Source organism: Ambystoma mexicanum, chromosome 8 (genome assembly GCF_040938575.1).
Source record: "Ambystoma mexicanum isolate Mex_15411 chromosome 8, UKY_AmexF1_1, whole genome shotgun sequence".
NCBI lineage: Eukaryota > Metazoa > Chordata > Amphibia > Caudata > Ambystomatidae > Ambystoma > Ambystoma mexicanum.
The window spans coordinates 394,420,381-394,436,061 of NC_090929.1; the positions used below are offsets into that span (position 1 = coordinate 394,420,381).

General features: G+C 46.8%; 1 protein-coding gene across 2 annotated transcripts in view; it reads right to left on the reverse strand.

The window, feature by feature from the left end:
• Nucleotides 1-15,681, reverse strand: part of RGS3 (regulator of G protein signaling 3) — a 1,502,625-nt gene that overhangs the window by 1,385,535 nt on the left and 101,409 nt on the right. The window contains exon 1 of one of the 2 annotated variants that reach the window (XM_069609875.1): nt 2,682-2,784. The exons of the other annotated variant lie outside the window; for it this stretch is intronic. Coding sequence (XP_069465976.1) covers nt 2,682-2,686 — 5 coding nt within the window. The 5' untranslated portion in view covers nt 2,687-2,784. Of the gene's footprint in view, nt 1-2,681; nt 2,785-15,681 lie in introns of those variants that run through there. 2 annotated transcript variants of the gene reach the window in all.

Genomic DNA, 15,681 nt, shown 5'->3' on the forward strand with positions numbered 1-15,681 from the left:
AGAGACAATATAGCACGAACAGCAGCTGCTTAACATTAGGAATCACATAGAAGGAAACGCCATTTTGCAAACACAGGCCTGCATCACCACGCTGCACCAGCCAAGCTCCATGGTAGGATTGGACTAGGCCCAAAATCATTAAGGCAAAATGAATCCGTGCCACCAGTTCTCACAGAATTTCACTTCCCCCCATCCCTTCACTGTTGCAAAGATTTAGTATATTTGGGAGGAATGTGCCCTGCAAGGCCATGAGACAACACCAAGCTCCTCGCAGTGTCCATCCATCACAACCAAGCCGCCAGCGGGCCTCCAACCCACACCCAGTCACCCCAGAGCCAGAGCCCACACCACTGACCCGACCCCCACATCTCTGCATTCCATGATAAGCGATCGAACCCCCAGTCCTAGCATAAAGCAAAGTGACCATAAAAAATCTAACCATGCGCGACCGTTTCACCCCTCAGTATAAACATGTCCTTTGTAACACAAGGTACATGGAGGGATAAATTATAGATCAAGGTAAGGGTGGAGGCCTTGAGTGCGGGAGGTGCAGTATCAACGAAGCCCAGAATGTGTGGGTCAGTATGACTATTTCTTCTTCCCTTCCCCCTGCCACGAGTCCCAAGCCGCCCAGGTACATGCCACAGTGATATAGTAGCAGGCTTAGTATGCTAGTTTAGATTTAACAATGCATCTCATGAGCAACCTGACCTTCACCCACAGAAAGGATGAACCGGGCTGACCCACGTGGAGTCTGACATAGGGCGGAGAAACCAACCAATTGTAGCCTGGCATCCCCTATGGAGCGGGCCCATGTATATGGTCTTGCCAATCAGTGGTGCTAATTCTTACCGTTTGTGATGACGCCACCCGGTTTTTTAAGCTTCTACTTTTACTAAGATTAACAAGAACGTTCTCAAGCAGCAGAGTCATTTGCTGATATTTGTATTCTGTATTATTAAACCTGGATATCCTTGCAAAGCTATCTCCTGGCTTATTTTCCTAAAGGGTTGTATTGCATAAAACAAGGACTTGCCTTTCAATAAATAAAAACCAATGCACAAACATTTACTTCTCAGATCAGGACATAGCTGCCGCAGTCCAGCCAGGGTTAGACTTGGACAACAAATAAGGCCAGGCACCAAAAGAAAATCAGCCCACATTGCCCAGTAACGATGTGTTGCTTTTCAAGTAATTGTTTGTGGAGGTCATTTATGGCCTTTTCATGGAAGTGTGTGCATTGTAAAGCACCTACCTGTAACATTGGCTACAGCTACAGTGCACCAAGTCATTACATTGGCCCAGAGAATCCAGGCCACACTGGTCTTTTGGGTTGGCCTTCGGGTGCTGCCCTACAGGTAGGGGTGCCCGTGCGTGCAACGAAAATCCACATTTTGCAACATTATTTCTGCTTCCATAGAAAACAGCAAGTTTCACAGCTACAGATGTCCATGATTTTCCCTGCTCACCAATACATTCTCTGCACCCATGTGTCACCTAGGACTGCCTCACATCCCTGTTGCCAAACACATTAGTCTAGACTCGAGTCTAGAGTGACCCAATACACAAAAGCATTGCTTCACACCGGCATTCGAGGATACGTTGAGGGTCATTATGTGTTTTGCAAGACCATTAAGATGAGGAGTGGCTTGCCAATCACAGCATCCAGAAACACCTGCACGAATCCACACACCTTCGCAACTCCCGCTTAGGGTTTGGATGAACAGAGCATTGAGGGATACTGCGGCAAAGGCAACTGCACCGCTTGAGTCTTCGCATTCGCAGGTCCCTTGAAGGGATTTGAAAAACGCATTGCCGGAGACATGTACACGGAAAGAGAGCAAACATCCAAGGGAAATTCTACTTTTGTGCAAAAAGTAAAAAAAAAAAAGGATCCGTTGGCAGCCATAATCCACACGGATTTCGGAAAAGCGTACTACGTCAAAAAAACGTCTTCGGTGAATTGTTGCTCAAATGTATTGTTAATGAATTGTCTTAATATAACCATGTTTGGCTTTTACATTATCCCATATGCTGTATTACTTACTATATAAAGCGTATGTACTCAATGCTCTTAATAAAATACTTAAACAAAAAAAAGACGTCTTCGTAAGTGGAAACATGAATTCCACCCACCGTCGTCCTGCAGTCATCCTCTGTTGCCACAAGCTGGACTCGGGGTTTGAATGGTCAATAGGCTACTGGCAAACGGCCATTGGGAACCTGGGGCTTGGGCCCAACTCGCGAGCTGCGAAGGCGCTAGGATGTAGTCCATAGGCCATTCGGAGCCCAAGTTGTCAACGATCAACTGAGACTGACTGCACTACGACGACGCCATATTAACGACATGAATGTAAAAAGGAAAAAAAAAAGCTACAGGGACGATTCAGACTTTCACATTTTTAGCGTTCAGAGGTCATCAATGAGGTGGCATTATGTTTGCCTAATAATTGAATTATTTAATACATATCAGCATGCTCCTCCCTTGAACACGTTTTTATGTAGTGTGTGCTTTTAGGTCTCTCGATATTTGTTAATACAATATTAGTCAAAATAAATACAGATAATTGGGTCAAAATATTTAACTGGGCATCAGATAAAAACGGGTTTGCGTAATGAAAAAAAACGGAATACACGTTTTAAAATGATGAAATGCATTTGCAAGCAACATTTAAAAATACCTCATCTTTAACGCCTCGAAACGGTTCCAGTTTTCCTCGATTAAATCTCTGCTCTGCAAATGCACATTTTGGCGGGCGTGTTAGGCTGGCTGGGTTTTGCAAGGAGGCGTCTTGCCTCTCTCCCGCTTGTGCCACAGAAAGGCACAATCATCAAAGCATGAAAGGGCCCCCTTCCTCCCAGGAGGGCTTGTTAAGCATTGATCTGAAATGGCAGCTCCCGGAGGGGAAACACGATCTGGTCAATGCAAAGGGAAGGGTTGGGGGAATAGAAAGGGTAGGCAGTACGGCGAACATGTGAATACCAGATGCACACACACACACACATAAATACACGAGTTTGAATTCGGAGCTCCTGCAATCCGCGCTTTAAAAAACAAATGTCCCCCTCTGCGCCCAGAGGCGCGTTGACATACCGGGAAACCCAATCCAAGGGCTGATCGCTCCCAACCAACAACGATGACAGCCCTACTAAACCCTACTAAACCTGCAACACTCTCCAAACAAGTAATCACAAAGCCAACAGTATCGGCTTTTATACAGGTGCTGGATAGGCATTTGCCAGGCACAAAGATAGTGGTACCAACTGGCCATACGATAGCAACAGCTGAAAAATGGTACAAGTACCTGGGCATACGATGCCAGTGGTGCCTGGAAAATTACTAATACCCAATCACATTAAGTGGCTGAAGGCACACTTGGAGAAGACATTTTTATTACACATGGAGCTGTTCAGAGTTGCAATTAAGCCACTAACACTCAGAAGACTAGTTACACTGGTTCTACCCATGTTGGGGTGGTCAGAAAGGATCCCCATGATTACAAAGAGTTCCTTTTGCACACATCATATTGATGACTGGGGTGGAGGTGAAAACAGGCACAGGGGAATCATTATCAATCTCCCCAACTGCACGCCTGAGGAACTGGGCGGAGGAAATCCCCTGCACCAAAAACGGAAGATCCAGCCGTAGGACGTTTTACTGTCTTTTAAATGTAATGACAGGGATTGAAACATGAACATTTCAGCATTCTCCACACTCTCTCATCCGCCATGAACCTAAAATACAGGTTTGTTAATAGGAGATGTCACAAATGAAGTTACATCCTAGAAAATCTAACAGGACTTGGAATTGGTCAGTAAGGTAAACTATATACACATTGTATAAGGGGTTAGAGTGGCAATTGGGTAGAAATATCTGATGGCTCCTCCTGCAACCACCTGTGAATGTTTGCAAATTTGCTGTTGTCCATCTCTAGTCTTTGATCTGAATTGACCACTGTGTCTTCTTTTTCTTCTTCTTGCATCAAATCGTCTACGTGTTGGGCAGAGGGGGTCTTGCATCTCCAGGGCTTGACATCTCAAGGGTAATTCCAGGCCTTCTTCCCTACCAACTTCACTGCCTTGACAGTTGCTTGCTCCATAGTGAAAGGTCCATCGAACCTGGGCTTGTACCAGGACAGAACAAAATTCCACAGGAGCACTTGGTCTCACGGATAAAGAAGTGGTTGTCTAAGCAGTTCAGACTGTTCTACTGGTACATTGTCTTCCTCATCCTTCTTTCACCGCCCCAAGCAGGACTGGAGCTGTTGAGAAATAAATGAAGCAGTAGCCATCATTGAAGCAAGATATTCAAGCATTTCATCACCAAGGACAGCGGCTGTACTTTGGGCATCTGTCAACGTTCTAGTGGGAGGAGCAAGCGAGAGTCGCATGCATTGTACTGTCGTCACCTTATCAGGAGTTAGATGGTGGTTGGATCCAGGTTGATTGCGCAATGCGAATAAGGCTAATGGTAGACAATGGAGCCATCCCTTTTTTAGTGTCACTTTAATTTTGGTGATCTTTTCTTTGAGCAAGCCATTGAGGCATTTACAAGTCCCATTCGCTAACGAGAGATAAGCGCAGGAAAACCTATGCTTAATCAACCGCAGGGCTGTGATGTGATCAAAGACTTCATCAACTAAGTGAGGTCCGTTGTCTGAACAAAGTGTCTTGCACACCCCCACCATGGGAACACCTCTTTGATGAGCAATTTTGCCCCACTGAGGGCATCGGGGTGTGAGCACGGACCAGCTTCGATCCAGAGAGAAAAGGGGCATGCAACCACGATCTTATATTGGTACCCTTATCAGACTTTGATCCCATCCACGTAATCTATATGGAGATGTTGGAAGGGCCCATTATTGCGCCTCAAACTATGCGCAACGTGCGACCCGCATTAAACTTTTGACAAACTATGCACTTGCTCATAAAATTGGTGATACATATTATGCCAGATTGGGACAAAACCAATCTTCCCCGATATGTGCCTCAAGAACATCTTTACTAAAGTAAGTGGTATAGTGCAGCTGCGTGAGTGCAATCTGAAACAATGCTGAGGGAATCATTAGCTTTCCGGTTTCCACAGTCCATCTGTGGGGGGTTAGAGGGACATTGATAACCCTCTCTTTATCCATAGCTCTCTTCTGCTGGTGCTACCCCCTGAAATTTCACAATTTGGGCAACAGGTAATGAAGTGTATTCTTCTCGCAATATCATACAAAGCGCGCATTTGTGTTTATTAGGCGTGTATCAATCTCTTTATTTTGGTAAAATATGCTGCTTGCTTTGCTTCTGTGTCTGCGGTTTCTTTGCCGTGGGAGATCAGGTCCTTCCCCTCCCTTGCATGTGCTTGGCATGTCATGACCGATATGGCTGATGGGAGATGAAGCGCATCTATGAGCCTAGCCAATAAGGGCATATGCTGTACCGGTGTACTGTCAGCATGTCAGAAGCCCCTCATATTCCCATGTGACAATCCACCATGTACTGTTGATGTCACGTAGGCAGAATCGGAGTACACATTGATCTCCTCATCCTCAGCCTCTAATGCCACTGCAAGAGCCACCAATTCCGGCGCTTGCGCAGAAAAACATGAGGGCAATCTCATGCTCGCTACCATTTCAACTGCCCAGCTTGGTTTCAGCTTTACTACTGCTGTCCGTATGAGTTTCTCCTGTTGCCTGATCAATGGTTGAGTACCCATCAATGAAAAGTACCTCCCCTCCCCGAGGGCATTCTCCCTTGCTTTGGGGTTGTCATCATACTGTTCTGTGTATGTCATACAGCCATGTACATAGTCTCCTTCTTCTACAGGTTCTGATATGAATGTCACTAGGTTTACAACTCTGCATCTTACTACCTTTATCACGATCCTTACTTCGTATCCAGATGCTCCTTGCATGATTAGCGTGCTCGTGGGCTTTTCAAGGATAACACAAAGGTCATGCTCCGCGTACAGATTCGTACTACAACCCATTGTGACAGTTGCTGACTTTTCTACTGCGAAGGTGACAGCAGCAGCCAGTTCTTGTTCGCAAGGAAAGCGAACCCTCATTACTGGATCTAAATGCCCACTCTAGTAAGCTATTGGTTTATGCCCTAGGGTCATTTTCTGTGTGAGCACTGCTGTCATCCCCACTCCATTGGCGTGTGAGAAAAGTAGAATTCTTCTCTGTAGTCTGGAATTCCTAGCACAGGGGCTGTGCATATTGCCCATTTCAGTTCTTCAAACACTTCAGTCATCTCGTTTGTCCAAGTCAGCTTACCGTCCCCCTCTCCCCCCACCTGGGCCTCCCAAAGCCCAATTAAAAGAGGCTCAATGTATGTGCTGTAATCAAACACCCAGGCCCTGCAATAGTTGCAGAGACCCAGAAATTGCTGCACTTCCCTCACAGTCTGTGGTGGTGGCAGCATTCCAAAGATCGCCTCCGCTCTTTCAAGGGTTACCTTACGGTCATATTAACTGTCCAATGTACATAAACCTCGTTCTGACAATATTGTAGCTTTGCCTTGTCCACCTTGTAACCCTTCTCTGCTATCACTGTCAGCAACTGTACAGAGTCCTTCCAACACTGCTCTTCTGACCGGCTGTATTTGACAATGTCGTCTATGTATTGAAAGACCGTACTGTCCAAATGTATGTTCCCTAGGACCATTTGAAGGACCCTGTTGAATATAGAAGGTGATTCACAGTACCCTTGTGGGAGTCTTGTATGTTTCCACTTCTAATTTCTATACAGAAAGGAAGTCCGGTCCTGTGATTCTTCATGAAGTGGGATAGAAAATAAAGCATTCTTCAAGTCTACTACCGTGAAATGAGTAGCTTCCAGCTAAATGCTACATAATATTGTTGCTGGATTGGGAACCAACGGGAACTCGGCTTCTAAAATGTTGTTCAAAGGGCACATGCCCTGAATAAAACACCACAATTCCCCTGCTGCCTTTTTCACTAGGTATACAGCTGTGTTACACCGCGATTCTGATGGCACCAAGATCCCTTGCTCCACTAGCACGGAAATTGTCTCATAAATGCTGTAATCTACTTCCCTGGATAAAGGGTATTGTTTTGCCCTAGGCAAGATTGCCCCTGCCTTAAGCTTTATTTTTATAGCTCCCACCCCTTCAATAAGCCAACATCATATGGGCTGTTGGTCCACAAGATACTCAGTACTTGTGCTAGGTCTTACTCAAGAAATGGCACCACCGCCTTCTTCAGTACAGCCATTATCTCAGGTACTGCCCCATAATGAATTCACACCCAGTAAGTAATGCTCATAAAGAGCACTGTCTCCAAATCTGAAGAGTCATCTCTAAACTGCTCTATGTCAGTCAGTCTGTTCACTTCTCTTTCCACAATCACTGCCCTTCATGCACGTCCTGTACCATCGGTCCTGTGTAGTACTATACTTTCGTCCCTTACTACAACCGTCTCTAGTTCATGGGTGAATACCTCCCCTTCCTTCTTATCTAAGCGAATATTGGGTCAGAACAAACATTCATTGGGTAAACAGAGCAGTTTGCCCTGCATCCCTGGAACCCATCCTAATAGTACTTCCACTCCACATTGAAGAATCTCTGGATCTACAGGCACTCCCCTCTGTAGGTCTGACTGCAGAACACCCAAATACATTATTGTGCGTTAGTGTTGCGAATTCCTGGGTTTCAACACACTATTCCCTGCTCTGTGAATGAGATGGTCATTTTAAGTTTGTTCATCATATCCCTCGCCATTATATTGACTGGTGTCTGGCGGGAACATAAAGGCATTGTTCGCTCATGTTCCCCTCAGAAGATTGGAAGTTCATCAGTAAAAGGAACCAAATCTGTACCCCAGAGAATCCTTGGGCATTCACAGCAATGCCCAACATTGGGCATCTCCCATCCCCAATACAGGATCTGGTCGCTCCCGTATCCACAAACAAAGAGAATGTCTGGTCACCTTTAGTCACCCCTACACATGGTTCCTCGTTCGAGTCGGGTGTAACAGATAGGATTGAACACATCATGTCCTTTTCTGGGCTGTCCTATTGTGGTTAAGTCATCTCTGTCCCCGTAACAAGGTTGGATCCCACTACAGACGCCCCCCTAGCCGCTGTATGGGAGTGTGCACCATGGAGTCTGCGAGTCTCATAGCTACAGCGTTCTGCTGTGTTGGTGCTTCCTGCATGGTTTATGGCGACTGTGTTTGTGGGTCCTTGTGCCTGTGATGTGTACACCATTGGTTGTTGCGACTGAACTGGTGCCCATTGCTCTGGCGCTATTTGTGGTGCATGTGTCTGCGTCTGTGTGATCTTGGGCATAATAGTCAAGATGCTCTGTCTGACAGGTTGGTTGGAATGTCGCTCCCCCATTCTGCTGCATTCCACCTCTGCTTCCACACATCCGCAATATGTGACCCATTTTCCTGTGTATCCAACATTGTGGTGGACTTCCCATGAGTCTTGGCTGTTCACCGTTAAATCCTTCTCTTCCCTGCTGCAGCGGATACCCTGCTCCTCTCCACCTGGGTACCCCTCCTCTTCCCGCGGCCAATAAATAGGATCTTCTTACAAAACTTCCCCTTCCCACTACTTTCCGTTTTGCACGTCAAGGGTAACTACTCCCTCTCCGCTCATCAATATCACCCCTTCCAATGTGTACTTTGATAGCTTCTTCTGTACTAACTTCAGCTCTTCCCGTTTCCTTTCCTCACATTTCTTTCTCATGTTTTCCTGCATTAGTTGACAATAATGTACTATAAATAACTGCATTTCCGACCATGGCTCGTCTCTATCCCCACACATCTTTAATTGTTTCTGTACCTGCTCTGGTGACCCTTAGCTTAATATGTGGTAGAACAAACCCACTGTTTTATGCCACGGTTCCAGTGTCTCGAGACGCCACCATTCCTGTATATCCTGAATACATTGAAGTGGGTCTTCGTCCTCACGCATTCTGCGTGCCATAATCATGCTTATGTCAGACATTTCTGGGTACTGTACTCGTAGAGCCTGCCATACAGCTGCTCTGCAGTTATTGAATGGTGCGCCATCGTGCGCTGTGTTCTGTGCTGTCACTCTGGCGTACCCTGCCGGTTATAAACATCATCAGCCACTTACAAGAATTGCTGAAAATAAACTCATGTCGCCCACTACGAATATCTTCCTTGCTGTCAGTCTTCCCCACTCCTGCAGTCAATAAAGGTAACTTACAACTCAAATTGTCCTTGTCCATGTGTTGCCACAGTATATATCAGTCATCCACCACCCTTTTCTAACAATGGAAACTGTGTCAGCTCTACCACTCTGTCGTTCTTCCCAAAGTCTTTTGTGGCAGTGAACTCTCTCGTCATACTGGCTCTTTTCTGTCCCGGTAAGGCTCTCAACCTTTGTGCATATGGGGTAAATCGTCTGCGCTATGCAATCTGCCTTTGGAGTGCTTTAGGTGTGTGACTTGGGTTCCAACTTGCCCTTCTTTGTGGCTTCCTCTCCACTGCACAATGTTCACCGCTCGGGGCTAACTTCCCTGAAGGGGTGGCCTGGCTTCCTCCTTTCACCTTCGTCGCTTTGCCCTAGTTCGTCATTTGACGCCACGGTTCCAGTGCTGTTGCAACTGTCCTTGTCGTCTTAGTCTTCAAAGTTGCGCTTCCTTAACATGCGACTCTCTGCCCTCAATGGGGACCCAGCTATACTCCCGCTTGTCTTATAGGCAGAGGCACTATCCCCCCTGCTCCCATACAGTAACCCTATTCTGCTCCGTTTCTCTTCTTCCTCATCATCATTTAACGTCTTTGGTTCCGTAATAATGTCCTCTACCTCCTTGACGCGTCTCTCTCTACTCCCTTTCCCGCTCCTGTTTTCCGTTTTTCTTTCTTCTCTACGCCAATTCTCTTTAATGAGTCTTTCGATTTCCAATTTCATCTTTGCCCTCTTCACCTGCCTCTCTTTTTCATCCTCCACCTCTCTACTTTCCCGTTCCTCGATTTCCTTCTGCCTTTTCTTCTCTCATTCTTCTATTTCCTATTCTCCTGGTCTTTCTGCCTCCCTTCTCAACCGTCCCGATTCTTCCCTCTCTCTTCTCACGTCTTCCTTTAGCTCTGCCCATTCTCTGTCCTCTTCCTCTTTCTCTTTGTGTCTCTGGTCTTCCTCAGCGACGCTTCTGTATTCTACTACAGCCCTACTGTCCAATTTGAGTAGTATGTGTAATCCTACCTACTCGTTTGGTGGGACTGTCACTTCATTATTCCCAGTGTGTCCCGGTGCCACTGTCACCTATTGTCAATTTCACTTGCAAGTCGCTGCGCTCTTTGCGTTCGTCAACTATAGTCCCTATTCTCCTATTTGCTTGCTTTGCGCTACTGAGTGTGGCTTCGCTGCTATATGCAGGTGGTGCATAGACTGGGTTGGAATATCCTGCCGCTGCTTTTAACTCCTACAGGGGGAAAAATCCCTGGCCTTCCATTGTGGGATCAGGGTTTTGAAGAGAGGGAGGAGGAGCTGTGGGTACGTCGGCCCCACACATTGTAAGTGTTTATTTGTAAAGTGATTATACACATGTGAAGTGCTTCAAAGCGCTTCAAGGAGGGAAGCGAACAAGGGGATATCGTCGTCATTCTTAGGCCTTAAAGATTCTGAATGTTCTAAAAACAATAACTAGCATACTAGGCCAGAGGTATTTCTACTGGTATAAGTGCGTGACAAAGAGCGGGGAGGGGGGCAGGGAGAGGCATAAGGACATACAAAGACAAAAAAGGGTTGGTCATCAATGCGCCTATGCAGGAGTATTTCAGGCAAAACCAAGCTAGGGAGGGGAGACAGAGGAGGACAGGACAGAGAAGCCTAGTACATTCAAGGTTGTGCAAGTGTGCAGACAGGAAGTGCAAGGGCCCCAAGTGCACCTAGTCCAGCAGGGGATGGAGGTTAAGTGCAGGGTGGTTGCCACTCTCATGGTTCGTATTCCGAGTGCAGCAGTGCAAGGCAGAGTGCAGAGGCCAGTGCAGGACTGGTGGGGAAGCCCGAGACCTGTGAGGCTCTGGAGGTGCACCAGGCGACCAGTCAGCGAACTGAGCAGGTTGGGGAAGAGAACGAAGGAGGGAAGCAGGAGAGAAGAGAAAGGAGGTTAGTTAGCAAGGGAGAGGGAGAGTGAAAGAGGAAGAGAAAAGTAAGGTCTTGAAGAGGTTCCGGAACTTAAGGAGGTCCGGCTCAAGATGGAGAGAGGCAGGTAGTCTGTTCCAGAGGGAAGCACCTACAAAGGATAAAAATCTACCCCCAAATCTCTGTTTGGAAAAACAGCTCACTCGCCGAGTGGCCGAGTGGAGGGCTCTGGAAGGAGAGTATTTAGGAAGTGTCATGGTCACAGGCCCCAGAACACAAAAACCACATCATCTAGTGATGGGGGTAATGGGTCACTTGACTCACTTATGTCCCTTTGGGACGCATAAACACAGGGGCCCTGGCTGCACTCAATCCTGGCACCTTTGGCACCAGGCTCATATAGAGATGTGAGCAGGAACACTTTATTTCAGTGCAGGGGTGCTTGTATTTTACAAGAACTTTCCAGGAGGTGAAAGCCTTTATTCCAGAGAACATCCTCATGTGCCGACTCATTGGGTGTGGCAGGCAGGCTGGAGCTGGAGGGCCTGGCTTCAGAATCTCAGCTATATAAGCTGCTCCATCCTTAAGGCTGGTGCTTCGCGTTACTGTGCACTCACGTGCAACGTGATGCTCACCGCCGCTTGGACCAGTTTACTTACCTTTGAAACCAGGCTTTCTCCTGCATACTCACCTCCAGGAAACTGGTGCTTCATCGGCAGACTCATCTCCTGTCGTCTTGATCCCGACGCCGCAGCACCGCGTTCCGCATCCACGAACTTGGACCCTGTGAAGAAGAAGAAAGACAAGGTTAGAACATCCGTCCTAGGGCCGCGCCGCATTTGAACCCCACACACCCCCATTTAACAACTTACCAGCTACTGTACCGCTGCATCTTCGTTCCTCGTTCCCTCCGGCTGCCGCCTCGAGCTCTGCAGCTTCTGCCGGGCCAGAAACATCACCTGCAAGGGAAGAAAGCAAAAGAGCAAACATCAAAAGTGGAACGGTCAACAATACAAGTCAACAAACTTTACAATACAACAAAAACAGACGAGGAAAGACAAAGGCAAACAGGAACACTTACCTGAAGTATAGTGACTTAGTCGCAGCAGGACTGGACTACCACGTGCAAGGGACCAGTGAAGGAACTCAGCCCAGATCATACAAGCGCCCCTGCCAGAAGCAGCAGGACAGAGTGCTCGCCTAAACAGGTGAGCTTTCCAAGGACAGGGCATCCCACGGGTACCACGGTTTGGGAGAAGGGGATCTGGCGCACAAGCTAGCATACTCACACCCCCTATTCTCCACGCAGGAGCAGTTCCGAGCAGCATCACCTATTACCACCAGTCACCACATAAGCGCAGAGGGCGAAGTCAGACCTGAGCGACCTCACCCCCGAGAGGGCTGCAACCGTGCCCAAACGCCTCCGCAGAGACAAGGTGAGCATAACAGGAAGAGAGCGTTGTAGATAGTAAGGGCCCCAGCTCCAGAAAGCCTTCTGGTCTATGCAGAGGGACTTGAACTTGATCCTTGAAGCCACAGGGAGTCAGTGGAGGAATTTCAGTGCCGGAGAGATGCAGTCTCTGGGCTTGAGGCCAATGATAAGTCTGGCGGTTCTGTTCTGGATAAGTTGAAGAGGTTGGAGAGTAGAAGTAAGAAGATCGAGGAACAGACTGCTGCAGTAGTCAAATCTGGAGAGAACGTCATGCTGGCTTATCATCCACTCCTCCTTGGGTGGGTCCTCTTCCCTGTCCTCAAACATTTTGCATAGCTTCAATATAGCTAATCGGTTACTCAATGTTTGCCCATTATATGCGGCATGTAAGTACATGGTCATGTGTTGCAGCACAGATTTGGAAAGACTGCCCTCCCGGGGCCATGGACTCACCATTTTGTATTGCGAGTCCATTCTGCGCTATTCTTGCCTATTTTGTCTTGATACCACGGAAGAGACTTGCACAAGTGCTTAAGCGGAGTACCCAGCATGATGGCACATCACTTTATGACTGCCAATACTTACTTGACCTGAAGTCGGGATTGCTTACACTTTTCAGCAATTTCGTCAACAAGTATAATCACAATTATTATCAATTGTCAATTGTCAATCAAAAAACTTCCAAAACTACACCAGCTCTCTGCATATTCCACTAGCCTCTTTGGCTCACCAACACCAACAAGAGCATGCTCTGCGCACCACCCACACTCTATTCTCTGCCCTCAAGGCCAAGTCACAATCCTTCCACATGCTCCTCAAACCCAACCCACATGGTACAATACGCTTTTACAACTTGAACATCGCCTCATCATGTTAAAAACCACGATTTTCTCACAGATTATTCCAGTCTTCACTCACCAACACGTGTGCGCCCGACTACGGGTCTTCACCACTGCATCAACACATCATGTCCTATTAACAAGCTTTTATGTGATGTCACAAGCCTAAGGCAAACATCCCAAAACTTCAAGTGCACTCTTAAATCCCACAATACCCCAAAACACAACAACACAAATGACATACAGATGCTTTTCAAATTACAGGGTATACCAACTTTGGGGTTCTTCTTCTATACCGTCGCATAGGAATACATCTATAAAAGATTCAATAAGATACCACCATCCATGACCAAAGCAAACCAGCGCCTAGACACAGAGATTCCTCTCGTCATCCATAAACCAAGCTAGCGCTTTGAAAACAGGAACTCATAAATAATTAATTTGTAACCTACATAAACACCCAAAAACAGGAATCGTTCACAAAAACAAATCACAACCAACAATTACCCTCCCCAATATTTGTCATATGGCTGAGTCTATACTTACACTCTGCGAATCCACTGAACCCCTCGGGCGCACCGTCTCTCCCACAATCTGCCACTCTGCAGTCTGGACTGTTTAATGTTCCATGGGGAGTGGGCAGGAATTTCTCTAAGGCGGCTCCTGACGACCTATCGGAATCCACGCATTGTTTTTTGGCGTGCAGTGGGAAAACGTGTTTTTTTTAAATTGCTGGGGGTCTTAGCGACTGTCTTCTGAAAAAACAGAAGATCCAGACTTGGGACAATGTTGTACAGTCTTTATTAAAAATTAAATGACAGGGATTGAACCCCGAGCAATTCAGCATTCTCAAAAAACAAGGGGGGGGTTCTGGGAGTCCCTCTGCTGACCAGAAGTCCTGGTTACGAGACACTTACAGAGTCTTTATCTCACTATCTTTCACAGAGGAGAAATATCTAAAATATATCAGTCTTTGTCCTGCCCTAGGGCAATCCAGCACCAAAATGCTAAGCAATTCTCCTCTGAACAACTCTGACTTGGGATTGGTTAGTAAGGTAAACTATGTACACATTCTATAAGGGGTTAGAGTGGCAATTGGGTAAAACATATTTGGTGGCTCCTCCAGTGACCACTTCTGAATGTTGCAGGTTAGTATATGGTGATTGGAGGATGCAACACAGTATGAACTTAGCATGGAAGGTGGATAGCGATTGGGCAAAAAGGGTCTTCTCAGACTTATAATTATAATAGTCTTTTTTGAACAAGCTTATTGGCAACGAGTGTTCGGGATTCAAACCTGTGTTGCGCTGCATTGTCTTGCATCCAAGACTAATGCGTTGCCCCTGAGCTGGGTCTGGTCAACCTTGGAAAGTTACTAGGCCAAGTGCAGCTACCAAAAGGTGGTGGGAATGGCCCTGAAGGTACTGCATGTTCTCAACAAATGACCATCTCCGATCTCCTATGCCTTTAGAGAGAACATTCGGCTTTCAACCGGATATTGCTTGTATCATCTTGTATTCAGTTCAATGGGAACAGCCACCTCAGTCTGGCTCAAATGAATAAGCTCTGTCGTGCAGGTTCAAGTCACATGTGTAGAGACCATAGAATCGAGTTATCCTGCATGCAATTATGAGGACTTTCAGCTTTTACTCAGTGCAGGTGTCTTCTCCTTTCTGCTGATTTGTAATATTCCTTCTCTGTGTCCTTGCGAAGGCTGTGCAAGGCGCTTCGCTTGCAGACAGGTCTGCGTCTCACTGCGAGATCAGCCTGTCAGTTCCTCTCTGCATTCTTCAGTCCATTCTTCTCCTTCCATCCATTCCAATGTACTTCCACTTTGATTTACACGGCGGCCCATGTTATTATTATTAATAATTTGGCATTTATATAGCGCAACGAACCCTCAGGTATCTGAGCGCTGCTTATTATTACCCACGGTGTGTGGTGTTCATTTATCAACCTTGGAAGGATGAAAGGCTGAGTTTGGCCCACCGGGATTCGAACCTGCATTAGCAGGCTCTGCACGGATGTCAAAGCGATCGCTCTACTCACTGTGCCACTTGACCGGCATGTTAGTTGTGTTTAAGCGTCAGAAAGCAGTTCATATGTATTCTTGTGTGTCCTGTGGTTTCTGCGCGGCACAGGTGTACGTGGCAAAGAAGGATGGTCTGGAGGGTTGCCCAGATCAATGCCAGAGGTTGAGATTCATTATAAACTTTCCAGCCAACATACCTTTTGTTTGCTATAGTCAACCCAAATGGGATGGGTTTGCCCACAGGCGGGTCCCGTGCCTGCTGGGCCTAGAGACCCAAGCTACTCCTCAACCAACAAGGCCGAAACA